General features: G+C 37.2%; 2 protein-coding genes across 2 annotated transcripts; both read left to right on the top strand.

The window, feature by feature from the left end:
- Positions 1-1,560: 1,560 nt before the first annotated feature.
- Positions 1,561-13,715, top strand: LOC144969030 (uncharacterized). Its single transcript, XM_078907997.1, has 5 exons — positions 1,561-1,681; positions 5,085-5,232; positions 6,994-7,104; positions 10,594-10,665; positions 10,998-13,715. The coding sequence occupies exons 2-5, from the start codon at positions 5,167-5,169 to the stop codon at positions 13,680-13,682; spliced, it is 2,934 nt and encodes a 977-aa protein (XP_078764123.1). The 5' UTR covers positions 1,561-1,681; positions 5,085-5,166; the 3' UTR covers positions 13,683-13,715.
- A 314-nt stretch (positions 13,716-14,029) lies between these two features.
- On the top strand, positions 14,030-19,089 carry LOC144969031 (uncharacterized). The gene is made up of 3 exons (XM_078907998.1): positions 14,030-14,958; positions 16,595-16,693; positions 18,468-19,089. Exons 1-2 carry the CDS (start codon positions 14,199-14,201, stop codon positions 16,645-16,647), a joined length of 813 nt encoding a protein of 270 aa, XP_078764124.1. The 5' UTR covers positions 14,030-14,198; the 3' UTR covers positions 16,648-16,693; positions 18,468-19,089.
- Positions 19,090-19,406: the final 317 nt, after the last annotated feature.

Raw genomic sequence — 19,406 nt, 5'->3', positions numbered from 1 at the left:
TATTTTTTATTGAGTGCTCGAAGCGCTTTACAAAGGGATGCATGCTAACGACTATACGGTGGTCCAGCGAGAAGAAAGGAGGGTTTAGCGTTTACGCTAAAGAGCCATCGAATGTAAGGGTCATTGAGAGAGCAACGGACAGCAACAGGATGAAAAGAATTTCCGTAGAGGTAGGTGGACTTAGTTTGCATAACATCTACAAACCACCTAGAGCGACTTTGACTACACCACCGGTACCGATGGTTAGCCATCCTTCTGGGAGACTTTAATAGCCACCATCACGAATGGGGCTACCGAGACTGCAACGAGGCGTACCGTACGATTCTGGACTCTTAAGCCTAAGCGAAGTAAGTGATTTGTAAAAAATCGAATTTTATGAACGTTTTCTAGTCTATGGCTCGCTTGGCTATTGCCTAGAAGTGTAAGGACGGTGAATAATTCGGCTGTTTTGTGCTGGTAACATCAAGCTTTCTAGTAGACGATGGCAGGTAAGATACCAACCTTTATACTTTCAAAGCAAATAATTTCCAAAGAGGAAATTAGCAACACGTCCGGCATAGACAACATCTCGTTCCGTTTCATATTTGAACTTACTTTTGTCATGATGAATCAAATCACGTGATATTGACTGTCGACTGATCAGACTACAATGATGCCATGGTCGGCTGTCAATTCTATATTTAGGCCAATGTTGGTTTCATTGAAACTCAAAGTGAACCAAAAATAAACAAACAAACAAAACAGAAAGTGTGTTCTGATGAATTACATTATTTCACTCAGTTACAATGTCAGCAGAATAACTTTTGTCTCCACTATACTTTCTAATCGTTTTTGTTGTTCTCTGAAGCTAACCCTTTGACTTCGAGTCTTCGTTCACTCGCGAGCCCGATTCGATTCGGTATTTTTTTGGTTAATTTTTACACACAAAAATGTGTACTTTCAACGATCTGCACTTATTTACAGTTTTCTAAAGTCAGTGTCAATGGCAACAGGTCACTTTCTGCCTCTGTCACTCGTAACCGACGTATTTTCCTTCCGAATCGAAGCCCTCTCAATCTAAAATTAGCTGCTATCTTGTCGACGTTATGTATCCTCGTAACTAGTCTCAGACTAAGCTCGAAGTCCGGCCTCAGCAAATGACTAAAACTTGACCAAACTTAGTCCAAAGGTGCCGTGATTTTAGTCTGGGACTTGCTTGGCCAGCTCACATAACATCCGATTTTTTTCAAGTTCCTGACTAAAGTAAGAGACTAAGCGCTAATCCGCGTTCATAAAAACGGGCCCTGCTCTATCGGCCTTATGACTTTGAAAGAGTACTCCTTTTCCTCACAAGGGAAAATATTATTTCTTGTCCCATCATTGATTTGTTTATAACAAAATCATTTCCTCATCTCATATTATTCTTAATGTCTTATTCAACGTCTATTTTGTTGTTGAGGAAAACCCCGAACCGTCCACATCATTTGTCCTTTTAAATTGAACTGAAGCTTTTATTTTACTTTTGTGGTGTTGTTTGTAAAAATAAAACGCGAATGTAGTCTACTGTCTTTATTGCGATATCTAGATCAATTGAGAAAAAGAATTTCCGCATCTTACAAAACCCCAAATGAACGCACAAAGTTACACTGACGTCATATGTTTTGCCAAGAGATGATATTTCCAGCACTGCTATTAGGAGCTTGTAAGTCAATGTTTTTTAATATTTTGAAACGCTTTTTAATACACGCTTATCAAACCGTATACAATTTCGTTTGTCAGGCAACTGTGTATATTATTCTTGTTTTCAAATAATACAACGGCACGAACTTAGTACTTCAAAAGAAAACAAGTCAAATTGCATTTGGCAAGGTCGTTTCTAGCCTAAAGAGAATTTTTCCTGATGAGGTCAACTTAACCCTGGGGTCACGTCCCCATAAAATTTCGTTTTGAGAGAAATCCCAATGGACATTTTTTCAATTCTGAATAGAGTTGCTAATATTGTATTCTCTCGGGACGCCTTCCAAAAGCTCATCGGTCTAGCATCACATTGAATTAGTATTTTCACCGTGGATCTTTTGTCAGGAGTTTATAGTTATTTATATTGTCAATATTTGTCTAGACGTTTAGATAGAGATTTTTAAATCTCTAGAACAAACCTTAATATCTAGATAGATTTGTGAAAGTTTAAAATATCCTTATATGACCATTTTGGTTTTTGAAGTATTGAAAGGTAGTGCAAAGCAGTCTTAGGTTTTTTTTCTATTTGAGTTAGCTCGAGGTCGGAGAATTTGTTCCTATTAATTATGGTTAGTTATAGGTCTTAGTAAAGTTGCTAGGGTGTTTGTTGGGAGGCCTTCCGAAAGCTCCTACATCCCCAGCATTCTTGGTTTTTTAAAAATAGTCAGGGGTTTGGGAGGGGGGAAACTTTTTAAAAAAAAGTCTCCCCCTTCCCAAACCCCCTACTTGAACAAGAATACTGGGGATGTAGGAGCTTTCGGAAGGCCCCCCCTTTTGTTTTTCCTATTAGGGTTAGTAGGTTAGTAAAAGGTAGGTACTACGTTTTATTTTTTCTTATGGTTAGCCTAGTTGAGGAAATATTTAGGTTGTTTCCCTTAGCCCGAGGAGCTTTTGGAAGGCCTTCCATTCTTCTCAAAATATCGCAGTGAAAATAATCATCTGATGCAGATTTGGACTTGGACTGGGAAAACGTTTTTCTAGACTTTATTATTATTATTATTATTATTATTATTATTATATTATTATTATTATTATTATTATTATTTATTATTAATTATTATTATTATTATTATTATTATTATTATTATTATTTTAAAATACAAAGATTGCCGTTTGAGTAGGCAAAGCGAAGTGTTTCACGGTCGTCTAGACGGAAACTGACATAAAACATTCATTATGAATACGCATCTGACTATTTGAAAAATACATCAGAAGAATTGACTTTTGAATTTGGATTGGGTACATTTCTTATACTTTGAGCAGAACGAAAGGGTGGCCATTACAGGAAAGGAAAATCATAATATAAATCACACACACGCATACACATACACACACATACATACATACATACATACACACACACACACACACACACACACGTTTACTTCTGGATGTTTGATTACAATAACAGGGAGGCCTTCCGAAAGCTCCTACATCCCCAGTATTCTTTTTTTTAATAATGTTCTAGTTGGGGGTTTGGAGGGGGCAGACTTTAAAAAAAAGTTTCCCCCTTCCCAAACCCCCCACTAGAACATTATTTTAAAAAAAGAATACCGGGGATGTAGGAGCTTTCGGAAGGCCAATATCATATGTAAGACTTTGATGATGCATCTCTATCATATTTCTACAACTAAATACTGAGACCTCCCGGAATAAATTAAAATAATTTTTGAACATTTGTGGCTATAAACAATTTTGCGGGAGAAGTATGAATTAATATACGATCGATTGTTTTGGAATTTTCGATAGAGAATTAATTAGTTTTTATGTAAACAACTTTTGAATTCATTATATTGGATAATTATCTCCCTAGTAAAATGGCTTAACTTTCACAGACGTTAATTCACAAATGAACGCAAATGTAATTTTGAATTCTGTATTGGGTAAAATGATTTTCAAGAGTAGGATATCAAGCTATTGTGTTTCACGAGAAAATTAGGAGTACGAATTAATATATTTGTAAGGATGGATATAGAATTGAGAAACAACACAAAAGAAAATAAATATGATATAATTCTTAAAAACAGTAACATATGGAAGACACATCAAAGGTTGGGGGTCCCGATAGCTCAGTCAATCCACACGCAAAGGGACCGAGATCAATCCCGGGTACAGTCGAATTTTTATTCTAGCTTCCTTGCCCATCCAGCAGTGATTTAGTAGCGGGGTTTGTTAGATCTGACGGAAAGTACTTTGTGAAAGACTAGTGTCCTATCCAAAGGGTAGGAAGAAATTGTTATTTCCCGTTTCTCGCTTTAGATCCTTTTTGGTCTATCAGCGCCAGTAAAAGGAAGACAATTAGGAACAGTTTAACCACTTGACTGCTGAGTTAAAATTTTGAAGTGCTTCAGAAAGGGTACTTAAAATGGCGCATACAGCTTTTTATTTCTCTCTCTCTCTCTCTCTCTCTCTCTCTCTCTCTCTCTCTCTCTCTCTCTCTCTCCCTCTCTCCAAAACTATCAATCAGAATGCATTGAACTTATACATATTTGGAAGACGGGGAAGTTAAATTTTAAGACTTTTTGAATAGAATGGGTGGAATCTTGAAATTATGGGATGTTTCGTGTGCATGAAGTGTTTGCAATCCATAAAACTTGAGTCATTTTCATAATTAAAAAGCCAGTCAAGTGGTTTTCAAAGGGTTTTTACCTAGGGTTTAGCTGCGCTTATCCATAACAAATATTAGCCAATCAAACATAGTAGTGTGGAGTCCGGGATGGATAGCGGAGGCCATTCGGGCACAGGGTTGGATCTCCATTAGTCACATATCAAGGAGCCCGCTTATAGGCCCGACATCCGGGATGGTCTAGTAGGGGTCAACCGGAATTATTCCTTTGACCCCGGTATGCCTCAAGCACCCCCACCAACGACAAGGTAGGTGATCCCGGCAACCCTTGTACGTTGCTTCCCTGACTTCAGACTTCAGACAGAGCTGCACATACGAGATGGAAGTCGGTTTGGACGAATGCAATCCCTCGAGGGGGGCGGGGATATCGACTCCTCGAAACTGGGGGAGAAGTTTCCAGGCTTTTCCACCAGCAAGAGGAGACATTGGGTGGCAGCCAATTGGTCGAGAACCTGCTTAACAGCACGCTCACTACATCAGTGGGGATTGTCACATGTCCAACATGTACCCGTTGTGGTCAAGAGCCCGAAACCGCAGAGCATCAAGGTAAACGGTGCGTTGTGACGAAGCTTCCGGGCGAGTTTGCGACGGTGCTGGAGTGCGGTAATGAGTTTGCATCCTGGATAGATCGTCATAACATAGTAGTGTGAGCACCATTAGAAGCTGCTGTCAAGCAAACAACAAAAGTAGTTCAGGTATGGAGGGTTTTACAAAATTTCTACACTTTTGTTTATCCCCTCAGCAATTTAGGTCTGTAGGGAGCGTTGAATAACTCCGCATATTTTAGGAACATCGTCCCGTAGTCATCAAGGACAGGAGAAGAGATGAGGGTGAGTGACGTTACGTCGCCTGTCGATAGCAAACCGGACAATCGGCAGGATGGCACTCAGGTAGGTTTAAGGATCAAGATATTGAAATTTAGTTTAACCTCCTCCCCCACCCTAACCACTCCTGCTTTGGATTTATTTAAATAGGGGCCCTTCCGTTTTCCCCTGTCTGTTAAGATAGTCCAGAGGTTAGGTGTGTCATTCAAATTTGTCATCTGTAGGTGCTGGGTCTGAGACCCATTGTGGGAGGTTAGGTGGTGAGTCCGTGAAAAAGGCTCTTAGGTCACATTTTCTCACCGTGTGTCGATACTGGCATTGTCTTATAGGCACCGTGCTTGGTTGTACATGTCAAGTGTTTTTGTTGGCTTTCTACTACCCATAAAGCGCTTTGTACGTATTTAGTGGACATTTGCTCGACATAAAAGCTCACGTTTTTGTGAAGGTTTTCAAAAGAAAAAAAGCGGGCAAACAGGCGGAGTGATGTTAAGAGTGATGTTTAGCTTTTAGACGAATTTGACAGGGAAGAACTTATTTCATAAGAAAAACAGACAATTTCATGAGGACTGGGCTTTCATTTGGTTGTCACTCTTGTGAAAGCCACCCTAGTTTAAAAAAAAACAAAAGATGGAAACATTACACCGTTTGTACACCATAATATGATGGTCAGATAACCGAACGGAATACGCTTCAACAGTCGTAACGTCACTTCCCTGCTTAGTAACTGGCTCTAAACTATCGGAACCATGGCGGACGCACTTATGAAATATTTCTCAGACAAGCATAAAAGCGTATCCAGAGGGAAAAAAAAACATTATAAATCTGATCATGTTTTGACTTTTACACATTCTGATCACAAGACATATGAAAAGTTCAAGCCATCATGAAGAATAAAAAGTACCGATCTTGTTTGTTTAGAACCACGGTGGCCGCCGTTGCTGGGCGACGTGACATCAGACTATTGAATCCAATTACGGGCTTAATTTAACATTGGTGTAATGGATAATAATAATTGTGTTTGATAGCTAGTATATCCATCACAACAACGAGACCATTATACTTTGGGTTATCAGTATCAGATTTATAATTAGATATGTAAACATGCATAAAATATGGTTTTGCGAAATTGCTTGATTTGAATAGCCTATTTTACATTTTTAACTAAACCAAAACCAGAATACTTACCGCAAATCATGGGGTTATAGAAAAATAATAAAATATTGTATCATTAGTCACCGAGTCAAGAATGAATTTTACAAATAACTTATGTTTCTTTGCCCAGGAAACAATGACCAGCTGAGGCTACTGAATCTTAAGTAAAAATATTCTGGAATTGTCCACGGTCCTTTCCGAAAAGTAACCGACAATTCGTATAATATGTTCGTTCAATGCTATAAAACCGTGATTAATCGTAATATTGGTTGCAAGGGCTTTATGGCTCTGAAGAAACCAACATGATAAAATGCATTTAAACTGCACTTATGGTAAATTTGCTTCTTCTTTTTCTTTTTTCGTTTTTTCCTCTTCCTCCCCTATCTCCTCCACCAACTTCCCCTTTCCCCCTCCCTTTTCTTCTACTCTTCCTGCCTCCTCCTTCTCCTCCTCCTCCTCCTTCTTCTTCTTCTTCTTCTTCTTCTTCTTCTTCTTCTTCTTCTTCTTCTTCTTCTTCTTCTTCTTCTTCTTCTTCTTCTTCTTCTTCTTCTTCTTCTTCTTCTACTACTACTACTTCTTCTTCTTCTTCTTCTTCTTCTTCTTCTTCTTCTTCTTCTTCTTCTTCTTCTTCTTCTTCTTCTTTTGTTATCTATGTCCACCATTGTCTTTCACTAGTATTCATTGGCTAATTCCATGCCGGATATGCCGAAGTGTATCACAGCCCAGGACAATCAGAACGATGGAGCATGGAACAGTAGCTTTTCTCCACATAAATCATTCATCAAGGTAACTTTTGACCTTACAAATCTATTTATCCTTACTTTTTCTCCTTTTCGCCTTTGTTACAAACATGGCATTTTTGTGGATGTTTTAAATCAATTTGTATTTGAATATTTTATTCACATTGCCTGTTTAAAAAAACTCAACAAATTTGTTAGAAATCGAAGCTGGCAAAAGTGAAAACAAACACAAATCTCAAACAGATTTTACGAAAAAGAAATTTTAGTTTACTATCGTGTATGACCAACAACTACATTCTTTAAACTGGGAATACCGCGTCTTATGGAAGATGTCAGGTTTTTAATACGCTTGATAGAATGGTTTCCCAAATAGCAGCCAAAACTTCTAACAACTCGTTCTTGTTATTGGAGTATGGATGGGCTCTTTGCTCTCTTTTCATTTGGCCCCATAGATGTCCTTCGAGGACGAGAGACGCATGCGCACAAATAACATGACGTTCTCTCTCTAATAACTTTTCCGCCGGTGACGTCACAGACTATGGGTGACGTCCAATCAAGGGACGCTACTCTTCCGCTAATCTCATTCCCTATTGGGTTAATATCGGGTAAAGGGATAGCCAAGGATGTTATTATCATTCAAAACTTTCTAACTTCATTCGAAAGATGAGCAGATACGTTATCATGTAGGGAAATGATATGTTACTCAGATTTAATTAAAAGAATAACTTGTAGCTGCAATGTTTTTAAATATTTTTTTAAACCTTAGGAATGAGAGACACCCAATGTTTGTCGTCACTTTGCCAGTTTAGGTTTATCTCCATCTTTTACATACGACGATAAACATAGGCATAGGGATATTGACCTTTAAAAAAATAATTATTTTTTTTAATTTAAAAAAATGAAAAAAAAGCAACAAAAGAATAAATAAAAAATATATTTTAAAATAATAATAATAAAAAAATAAATTTAAAAATGAAATAAATAAATAATAAAATAAATAAATATATGTTTTAAAAAATAACTATATAAGTACATAAATGAATATATACATAAAAACAAACTAAAACAAAAAGGAACTTGTTTTTATATGACTTAATAACTCTTTACATCACTGTTGTAGCTGCTAATGTTGTTTTCAATGTTGCATTTTTTGTTATTTGGTCCACCTTGCATTCATAATAATATATAAATCTGTTTTCGAAATTCCAATAACCTGTCCCAAAACAATAACCAAACCTTTACAGCGTATAGGACGTTCCACAGTTTTTTGTATCATACAAGTAAAACTGTGGATATCAATTTGAATGAGATGTTACCCCATTGGAGTCTAGATATTTTGTTCTTTTCAGAAAACATAGTTCTCATTAATTGTTTACACGGCCGCACTCTGTTTGCAAACAAACGCCGACGAACAGTGAGAGCGTTAATATCAATTTTAAGCGCTGAAGAATGCAAAGATGTAGGAAAAAAAACGATTTTCTATGTGGAAATGAAAAACTTTGTTCACACTTTTTGTTACTTTGAAGAATAGCTATCAATGTTAGACCTTGTGCGCTTTCGACACCATTGATCAGTCAATTTTAATTGAGAGACTTAAATCTATTTTCGGATTTTGTGGCCCTGTTATTAGATGGTTTCAGTCATATAATGATAGAACTCGAATTATTTCTGTTGCCAATGCTACTCAATCAGTTAAATATCCTTTAGTTTATGGTGTTCCACTGGGTTCTATTCTTGGCCCACTTTCATATGCCATGTACACTAAATCACTGAGTGACCTTATAATGTCTGTTAATGTTGATTTCCATATGTATGCGGATGCTAGGTAGCTGTACTGTCATTTAAATTATTCTAATTCGAGTGATATTGTTAGAAGATTAGAACTATGCGTAGATGTAATTGGGGATTGGACAGTTTTGAATAAGCCTAAATTGAATGAAGATAAAACGATAGAATTTAGCTGTAGTAGAAAGAAAAGGAAAAGTCAGTGTCAGGAAATCAGAATTTGTAAGTCTGCTATCAAAATATATGAAACCAATGTTAGAAACCTTGTGGGTGTATCTAGACAGTGATCTCAATATAAAGACCCGTGTATCAAAGGTAATAGAGAGTTGTAATTTCTATTTGAAATCAATCTCGAAAGAAATATCGTTGTTAGATATTGCTACTTGCAAAATGATTATAGTGCCATACGTTCTCAGAAGAATTGATTATTACAAATCTCTTCTGATAGGATGTAGTAAAACAGATTTGCAAAATAAAGCAGCTCGCCTCATCACTATAACAAAAACTAGAGAGCACAGAACTCCTGTTTTACTGGAACTTCACTGTTTACCTGTTGAAGAAAGAATTAATTTTAAGATCTTAATACAAACTTTCAAATGACTGAATGATTTGTCACCTGAATACCTCAATGAGCTCATTGAAGTTTATAACCACGAAGCTCGACTGCTTACAGCTTTATGTATGACGAACTTCTGCCTTAAAGCTTTTACTAACATCTCTCTAAGTTTGTGGAAATCTGTGCTATCAGACCCGTTTTGTGATGAATATAATGCTTTTAAGAAACTCTTGATGACAGAGCTATTTTTTAGGTTAGATGAATATAAATGTATATCATAATTGATAAGTTACGTTTAATGTATGTGTGTTTGTGTGTGTGTGTGTCTGTGTGTTTGTGTGCGTTTGCGTTAGAGAGATAGATAAAGTGCGAGGGAGTGAGTGAGAGAGAGAGAGAGAGAGAGAGAGAGAGAGAGAGAGAGGGGGGGGGGGAGAGAAAGAGATAGGGGGAGGGAGAGAATGAGAGAATGTGTATGTGTGTATGTGTGAGTTTGAGTTCTTGATTGTAAAACGCTGCTGAGCACGTTATCAGTGGATAGTAAAGCGTTACATAAATAGATAAATATATAGATAATAATAATAATAATAATGATAATAATAATAATAGTGATAATAATAATAATAATAATAATAATAATAATAATAATAAAAATAATAATAATAATAATAATAATAATAATAATATGATAATAATAATAATAATAATAATAATAATAATAATAATAATGATAATAATAATAATAATAATAATAATAATAATAATAATAATAATAATAATGATAATAATAATAATAATGTAGTTTATTTATATTTTGCGCCCAATCATATCTATAAAATAAAGCTCTTGGCAGTAATGCTGCGAATAACGAATACGAACACTACCTACTCTTCACAGTACTACTGCGAATAGAGGAAATCACGATTCGCAATACTACTGCGAATAGAGGTGCCATTCAGGAATGGTGGGACACACTCAAACAAACCATACACACTCTAACACAAGTACATTGTATTAGGAAAACAAATTAAGACAAAACGAACAGAAAGGAAACAAATTATAAAACAATCATCAAAATCGACAGGGCACGCCCTGCAACAACAAAATAAAAAAAAAACAAAACACAAACACAACAAAATATGATAAGCAACCACTCGTTGTCACTGGATGGGTTGTTGTTACATATTGTATTTTCAGAACTACAAAGGCAATACAGTCCAATCAATTGAACCAATCGATCGGCAGCAGAGAGAATCCTTTCTACAAAAGGTAAAGTATGCGGGTATCAGTTGTAATCATGTATTTATTTTTAACACTTGAGTGTCACTTGTCTTGATTTTCTTGTCAATATTTATATTGTATTAAATAAATATTGGTTTTTATATTATCAGCTTGTTAATATCTTATAAATTATCGTAAAATGACTGCCCTCAATATTGATTAAAACACTTATAAAATATTAACGTTTGATCCTTTCACCAACACACTCCATTCGAATACAAATATACCAAGACATGCATAACACACTTTAGTTACTCTGATGACCTAATGTCACATGCTCAAATAAATATATGTATACCCCACATCCATCCACATTATAGTCAACAAATTGGAAGGACATTGTAGATGCCACAAGTCCACTAGTTTCCTCGTTCCTATCGAAAAACAAAGAATCAAATCCTTCGACAGATATAGACGTTTTGGGCGCAGCTGTTCAAAAACTAACCTCCGAAGCTGAAATTTTGTCGTCCATGTCTAAAAACACAGATTCTGAAAAATCAAAATGGAAATCGCAAAGGGCTGGGGACATAGCTAATATAGCTAAACAAACTGCAAAGTCTAAGATGTTAGCCGAGATTAATAGGCGTCGCCGAGCCAAATTTGAGGAGGAAAAGAAAGGATTAAAACAATCAAAGGATGACTTGATTCGAAACACAAAATCATCGTGTGCTCTTTGTGGTGTCGGCATGGCAGATGGACCTAGGAATATTTGTAAAAGTTGTATGACTCGACAGAAACGGGACAAGTCCAGGGAGAAGACCCAAGGTCGAGACTTAAGCATGGCAATCAAATCTCCACCAAGTTCGTCTCCAAAAAAAGATGGTAACGGAAGTGGTGAAGCAGACCCAAGCATACAAAAAATGTATGAAACAACATCGCCAGTGAAAATAGAGGAACCACATGAGGAAATTCCAGTAACAAACAGGAGTCTTTCTTTGGATGTTGGTGACTCAATCACTGACTCGAGCAAGAAATATACTACTCCAAAACGTACGCACACCGATTTGGGACCGAATTCCATTCTTAATAAACCAACACAGGACAAAGGAATCAATGATATTAAGCAAGTATCTCGGAATCACAATTCTCCGAGGAAATTAGGGTCAGCCAGCAACCTGACAGAGGCATACCCAAAAAATGACATAAATGAAGGGGCTGGGTTAAAATGCATTCCATTAGAGGCTTCCGATAAATCTAATTCTGAAGTACAGGGAATCGGTAAACGCATGATAAAAAGATCTACAACAGATAGTGAAATTGTCAGTAAAACCAAATTAATTAATAAACCAATCACAAGTAAAGAGGAACAAAAGTCAGCCTTAGTTAACAGCGCAGTTGGACAGCAAATTGCTGAAGATTCTAAAAAACGAGATTCACCAAAATCTGAAAAGAGAGAATCGCTTGGTTATCATTCAATGCAAAGTCAGGAAAATTTGACTGTAGGTATGAAATTGGAGAGAAGTAAAACCGTTATGGGCAAAATGAATGTGGACGGAGACAAAAAGTCTCCTTTTGATCTTGAGAGAACAAGAAAGAAAGAAGGCAGCAATGTATCGGCAGAGAGCGAAAAATCATATTCAAACAAGAAGTTCACAAACCCCGGGCGATCACATACAACTATTGGTGATGGACATAACAAAAGACAGAAGAATAAGGGGGATTGGATGAAACCTAAGACTGGGAAAAGGGAAAATTCTTCAAATGCTATGACAAAGGATCCGAAGAAAAAAAATGATAAAAAAAATTATATGGGGGAAGAAGACGGGAAAAGAGTTAGTTTTGTGGAAGGAGAGCCAATTAAAAAGGTAGATGATGAGACGGCACTTATAACTAGTATTCAGAACACATTTCCTAAGACTCTCTATGACTATAAAAAGGAAGATGGTGATGAATCCAGCGACGATGAGGAAGATAGCGAACCTGTTTTATCTCCTCCAAAAGTAGAAATGCCAATCAGCTCGGAAAATGTTCCGACAAGAATGGATAAACCAGAACGTATTCCCTCTTCGTTTGCTCAAACTAAACCCGTAGAAAGAGAAAATAGGAAAACAGATGAACAGGCAAGATATCTAGGAAGTAACGATCAAGTGGAAAATCCTGATTTAACTGCTAGATATGGGGGAGTAAGCTCAGGATATGATTCCTTTCGCAGCTCTGAACCTGAATACAATTCTCACGTACAAAGATGGTCAGATGAAAACACAGGATATGAAACGGCATTGGAGAGCGAAGATGAAAACGTGGAATGCGAAGAAGGCGACAATCAAGATACTCAATCAGAGAGTTCTTATTCCGAAACATTTCACCGGGCATTGGATAAAATAGAAGAGCAAAGTGATGAAGAAGTTTCTGAAGAATCTTCAGGAGGAATTTATACCTGTTATCCTTCAAAACAAGACGATTCCGAACACCATGTAGTAGATCCAGTGAGTCAACAGGAATTTGAAATTTACTTTTTATCAAATACAACACATACTGAGTCTACTTTGGAGCAAAAAGAAGAATCTTACACCATGCAAAATACTCCCGAAGAAAGAGATAATCTCCCAAACAGCAGAGACGAAACATATTACGATTTAGTCAAAAAGCCTTGTACACCCAGTGCTGAGTATACGGAGATAAGCTTCTTGGAAAATAGCCCACAATCACTGTTAGGAAATGGGGACTCTGCAAAAAATTACTTTAATGCTTATGAAACTGATGTAGACACAGGATTATCAGTGCTTCATCCACAGAATGAGGAAAGAAATGAAAACAAGGAGCCTAGAAAGGAATGGATTTTTTTAAGCAACGTAAATGATGACAGTTCTTCCAGCTCTGAAGAAGAAGATGATCAAATCAAGTGTAGCGATTCTTGGTACACAGGCGGATATTACGATGAGCCTAAAAGTGAAACAAGCGTGAATAATGATGACCTTATCTATTTCAACGATAAAGCAGCGAAAAAACTGAGTGATTCAGATATTTACACTGGAGAGCTATTCAGTAATGCTAAAGCTAAATGACCAAACAGACATGTCTAAGAACAATAACATAACACTAGATAGAAGATAACCTATTAATTTGAAGTCAGTAACTTCTGGATTATAAATCTCTTTCCGTCCCCAGATGCATCAAATGAAACGAAATTCCCTTTCTAGAGAGACATATTATGAGGACGTTAATGGAACTTGTCCAAATTGGGGAAAAGACCTTTGTGGATTTGGTATGACTGCAGAGAATTGGAGTTTGCCTTTCATTAACATGTCAAACAATAACGGCAGCGAGGACGAATGCAGTCCTTCAAACGTCGTCTGGGTTCAAAGGAAAATTCCCGTTGCAAATAGCTAGCCAGTCAGATTACACAGAATATTCACCGGATTTGTTAAATTCAATCAAATGTAGTAAACCCAAAAAGGAAATATTTTTGGTGGGAATAAGAGATTTCCGGAAATATGACATGCCTGTACGCGAACAGAGCATTGAAATACTTCCAAGCCTTAAAAGCTGCCTGTTAAAAACCGATACCCTTTTCTTTGGGGATGAACCTCCTAAATTTCACAAATCCAAAAAAAATGAAGTCCCCAGCCGAACACAGTAGTCTTTATAATTATTTCAATACGAGTCGCAAACCTGCCGTGCGTGTTAGTCGCAGCCCAGAACCGGTTCGCTGCACCTACCCGAAAGACGACGATTACCAAGGAGCATTCTTCTTTGCCACTCGATACGAATCTAATGGTAACAATAACAACAATGACCAGGAAGGCGAAAGCTACACTGGTTGTTTCAGAAATGAAGAGGAATATAAGCCAACTTATGATGGTCTTTTCAATGATAAAGCAAGCTCCTTCGTTTATCAAAAAAGATCACCAGAACCAGTCCCTCTATATTTTTGCAGCACTACCTCTAAATCTTACTATGACAATGAAGAATCTGTTTACGCGTTTGAAAAGAAAATTGAACCCAAACCAAAGCCAATCGAAGTCCCAAAAATATTAAAAGTGGGGAGCATTATCGTTCGGAATAATGTAGAATGTGAAGTAGACTATGCACAAAATATTGACATGGACTCACAAGATGTACCCAAAACATGGATGCGTTACGATTACGGAGGAGATTCCAACGTAGCGGATACTTCAAGCTATGCTCAAAACGTGTCATTTGAAGAATTTGGGGGTGTTAAACCATGGGCCGTAGAAGGATGTCGTGCTCCGTGGAAGTTGACCAAACTTGCCGAGAAGACGAAAGGCAAAGATGAATCCAACAAGAATGGCAACGGGTCATGGAAGGCAGCTCCTGACAGTGAGTGAATAATTCCATTTTATTATGTAGTTAATCTATGTCCTTTCTTGTGTATGTCACAGTTAAGGGCTCCAAAGCGCATAACTTCGGGTACTAAAGATTTGTTTAAAATTTGACCGTGCTAAAGGCAAGTGAGAGATCACTGAGCATTACATCTTTATTGTTGTATGTAAATTTTTGGGGATGGGCGGGGGTTGTTGTCACAACATAAACAAAGCACAATGGAACGGATGTTGTCTTACTCTGATTAAACCCTTTTTGCTACTTTGACCTGAAATATAAACTTCAAATATCGATCGATTAGATGACCTCAAACTTGTCAAAATAGCCCCCCCCCCCCCACCAAAATTAAGGTCGACAACCTGAGATTTCTTTTAACCCCCTCCTTATCACCTACAGCAAATTCGTCACATTTAGTACGATATAATATATATTTTTCTTATTCAGATTTATTTTGTACATCACAAACTTTGAAGAATGATCTTTGTTTAATTAATAAGAACATAAAATTGTTTTGTAGAGAGCTTGTTTAAAAAATCAATTTTTCTGCTGCCATTTTGGGAAAATACTGAAAAGGATCGGTAGGGAAAGTGTTAAACAAGTCTCAGTTGGGAAATATTGACACATTTGAGTAACCTTAAGCCATTGATATCATTTAGAAAACAAAAACAAAACAAAAACGTTTTCTGGCCAAAATAAGGTAATGTGTTTTGTCAGAGTGTGTTAAGACGTGTTGAGATAGTAACAACACGTTGTTAACGGTAATTGAATTGTTTTGATCGTTGTTAAAGATCGGTGCATAAACATTTATGAAATTCTGTATGGATATGAAATTTTTCGATTCTTGACAAAATTGGCATAATGGAGGAAAGGCTTAATTCAAAATGTGCATATTTCCTTTATACAGAAGACATATCAGCTGGTGTCCTGATCTATGAAACCAATGATGAAACTGAATTCATCTCTTTTCAATGGAGCCCTACATGCGAACTCCTTGCAAGCACCCTCCCCCCCCCCAACACACACATACACACACACACAAAGATACACACACACACACTCCCTCTCAACCCCCCCTCTCTCTCTCTTTCTCTCTCTCTCTCTCTCTCTCTCTCCTCCCCCCCCCCCACCTTCTATCTCTGTCTTCCCCTCTCATTCTTCTAATGCCTCGATATGTCTTCTTTATTTGCAAAGGGCAGCGAACACAATATCAAAGAGCTTAAAATTAGAATATCATGACTGGGCACAAACAGGAAAGAAAGTGCAACGCACTGTAAATATGCAAGACACAAACACCCAAAAAATAAACATACAAGATTTATTTGTAATCTATACTGTTTTGCACTGATAAAACACGTTGCTTTCATTTTGGCCAGGGACCAATTACTTCAAATATCGATCGATTGAAATGACACTCAATATATCAAGTAAGACGTTTAAAATATAAGATCATAAAAAAGTTGATAGACGTCTCAGGTATAAGTCATTTTGATTAATTGATGTGATGAAGTAAAGTCTTAAAACCAAAATGAACAAAAAATATTCAATGTGATCTGTCAGTGGGAGTGTACAATTATATTATGCTTTTATTTTAATCCATGAATGACTGGTTGTTAAGACTTGACATTTTCCACAGAGATGGTGAAGTCCGTTAAGAATCTTGGATCATACGTCACTAAATGGTTTTAATGATAACATCATAAAATCATGGGCAACGACACAATATATGGCTGTGGTAAGTATTCTTCAAATCCATTTTCATGTAACGCATTTTCACAGTTTCACCATGCTCAAAGCGCTTTTGAGCTTCTTCGTTATTTTTATATCAATATATTTGAAATGAAAATGCTATTTGATATACAATACAAAGAGATAGGTAGAGCACTCGCCTAATAGATAAAAGGACTGGTATCAAACCCAAACGAAGTCAGGATTTCTCTCTGACCCCTTTGTCCACCCATCAGTGACTGGGGATCTGGGTCTGCTAGATCTGGCAAAAAAAAAAAGAACTTTCCATAGACTAGACACAGCCTGTGATAAATTAGGTTTGTTTATCGCTAAACAACATGGGGCAGCCTTCAGTTCCAATGGTTTTATGACGTAGAAGGGTTGTTTTTACTTAGATAAACTACCACTCGGTTGCCGGGAGCACTTATATACAATTCCAACAAATTCCACCCCTGCCTGTAGACAAGTACTCCTACAGCATGAATCAAGAACTGTCCTGTGGATAAAGTGTGTTGCCCCAAGTAGTCCTCGTTGCCTTTCTCGAAAGACTTTCAAGATGTTTTTATCACTTTCTTTTGGGTAACACCCTTGAGATAGATACAGAAAGTTTGACAACAATCCCGTGTTACACCAGAGTACTTGGGATTGTGATCATATGGGCGTATCTGATCTTCGATGATGACGGTTTTAGCGAATGGGGTTTCATTGCTGTTTAAATGAAAGGCATTAGAGTTGGTTCTTTGAAGAGCTTGTCAAAACAGAATGACATGTTGGTCCATGCCCTGATTGTGTACACATCAATCCCATTCTCAAAGAATCTTGGGATCTTTGCACATTTCAGCATTTCAGACCTCATCGTGGGGCTGCCAATTGTCATGGCCTTCGTTTTTATCTTTCATCCAAAACCTGCGTCAATATACAAAGAAACGATACGAGTTCGTTCCATCGTTTTGTGATTATCTCTGATGCGTAGAACATCTATGAGAGTATGTAGCTTTTTGGCCGAGGTCTGAGGTCTACTTATTTTCAGGTCTGATAACACAAATTGTTATTGTTGTAGTGGAAATGCTCTTAAACCAATATATTCCATTCAAACAGTGATAAAACAAGCCTGTAATTTCGCTCAGTTCAAAGACTTGCACATACGCACACGTAGGTTAGATCCGTGGGGTCAATATAAAATAAAATAAAATTCCCTTTATTCATCATCCCATATGGGAATTTTGTCTCTAGTATCTATCCCAAGGAAGACTGGAATAACCCAGGAGTCAGCCGCAGGCAGCGCCGCAAATTGAGCAAGGGCGAGGTGATTTGCTCAATGCCACACAGCGCAGTGGCGGGTGATCATACTCGGTAACTTTCGCTGCCCCAATGACTTATGCCAAAAGTTTGTAGAAGCGGCAGAGAGTAAGGGTTTGTAACTCCTTGCCTCCTAAGCTTTTATATAAAACCAATATCAAAGCACTTTACAAGGAGTCCTAAGCCAAAAGCAACACATGCCAGGTAGGACATTACGCTGTTTAGGCGGTATTACATTTTAACCCCGACAGAGACAGCGCTGTTAACGGCCAGTCACTAGTTTTACACCAGAGTACGGCGAGAGAATGCGGTAAAGAGCCATTTCCAAAGACCCAACTATGCCCCCGCTCAAAGCGGACTCGAACCCAAGACCTTCCGACCCGAAGGCGAGTGTCATACCACAAGGCTACATAGCCACACGCTTTAACAAATTTTGATGACAACTCATTTACATAATCATTCTCATTTTTTATCATCTTCAGGTAGAGATGTTGAGGCTGACGATCATCTTCAAATCAAATGTTTTTGTGCTAATCGCTGGACGGCGTTATCTCCCATTATCTCTCAGGAGCAAAATGGTCGTCATTCACACAATCATCTGCGCATGACTTCAAATAAATACAAGGGAAAAGATTGCTCTCTCAGGAGTTAACATTCAGCCAATGCAATTCGGAGTGATATACTGTATACCGGCGAAGCAGATTTAAAAAAAAAATCGACTGGAAAAATTAAAACCCAAATATTGAACGGTTAAGATGCCCCCTTCCCCTCGGAAGGTCAGAGGGTCTAGAATCAGATTTGATTCTTTTTTAACAGGGACAATCTTAATCGATCAATAGATTAACTTTACTGTTCAAAATTTCACTTTGCGGCAGCAGTGTTGAAATGTTGACAGTATAAAAAAGCAGGTAAAAGAAATAAAAGAGAAAGCAATGGTATTAACTTATTTTCGTGGCCGACTAGGATCAACATCGTGAAAATAGTTGTGTTTTAACATCATAAATTTACAATTATATATCACTTGCATACAATAAAATGTCAGCAATTTTAATGTTAAATCTTCACCTATACAATCATCTTTGGATATAAATGACTTGCTCCGGTGTTTTCTCTTTGTATTTATCTATTTTATTCAAAAGTATCTTGATGGAACAGGTTAGACACTTAATTGCTTCCTCTTCCTTTCAACCTTTCAATCTACGAGAGTTTAGTCATGCCCCGACAACCGTTGGGCTCTGACCGATACCTTAAGTAGTATAGTGAAATCTCAGTGTAAAGTATAACAGTGATTGTGGGACCAGCCTAAAATTAAAATCCCCGTAATAACTAAAACAAAAAAAACACAAAAAAAAAAAAAACCCAACAAAAACAAAACTTGAGCTTTTATATCGCGCAATATCCACTAAACGTGCTCAAAGCGC

This window comes from Berghia stephanieae, chromosome 3 (assembly GCF_034508935.2).
Source record: "Berghia stephanieae isolate SIO BIC M18660-M18661 chromosome 3, UCSD_Bste_1.3, whole genome shotgun sequence".
Classification (NCBI taxonomy): Eukaryota; Metazoa; Mollusca; class Gastropoda; order Nudibranchia; family Aeolidiidae; genus Berghia; species Berghia stephanieae.
This window is presented reverse-complemented; position numbering and strand designations above follow the sequence as displayed.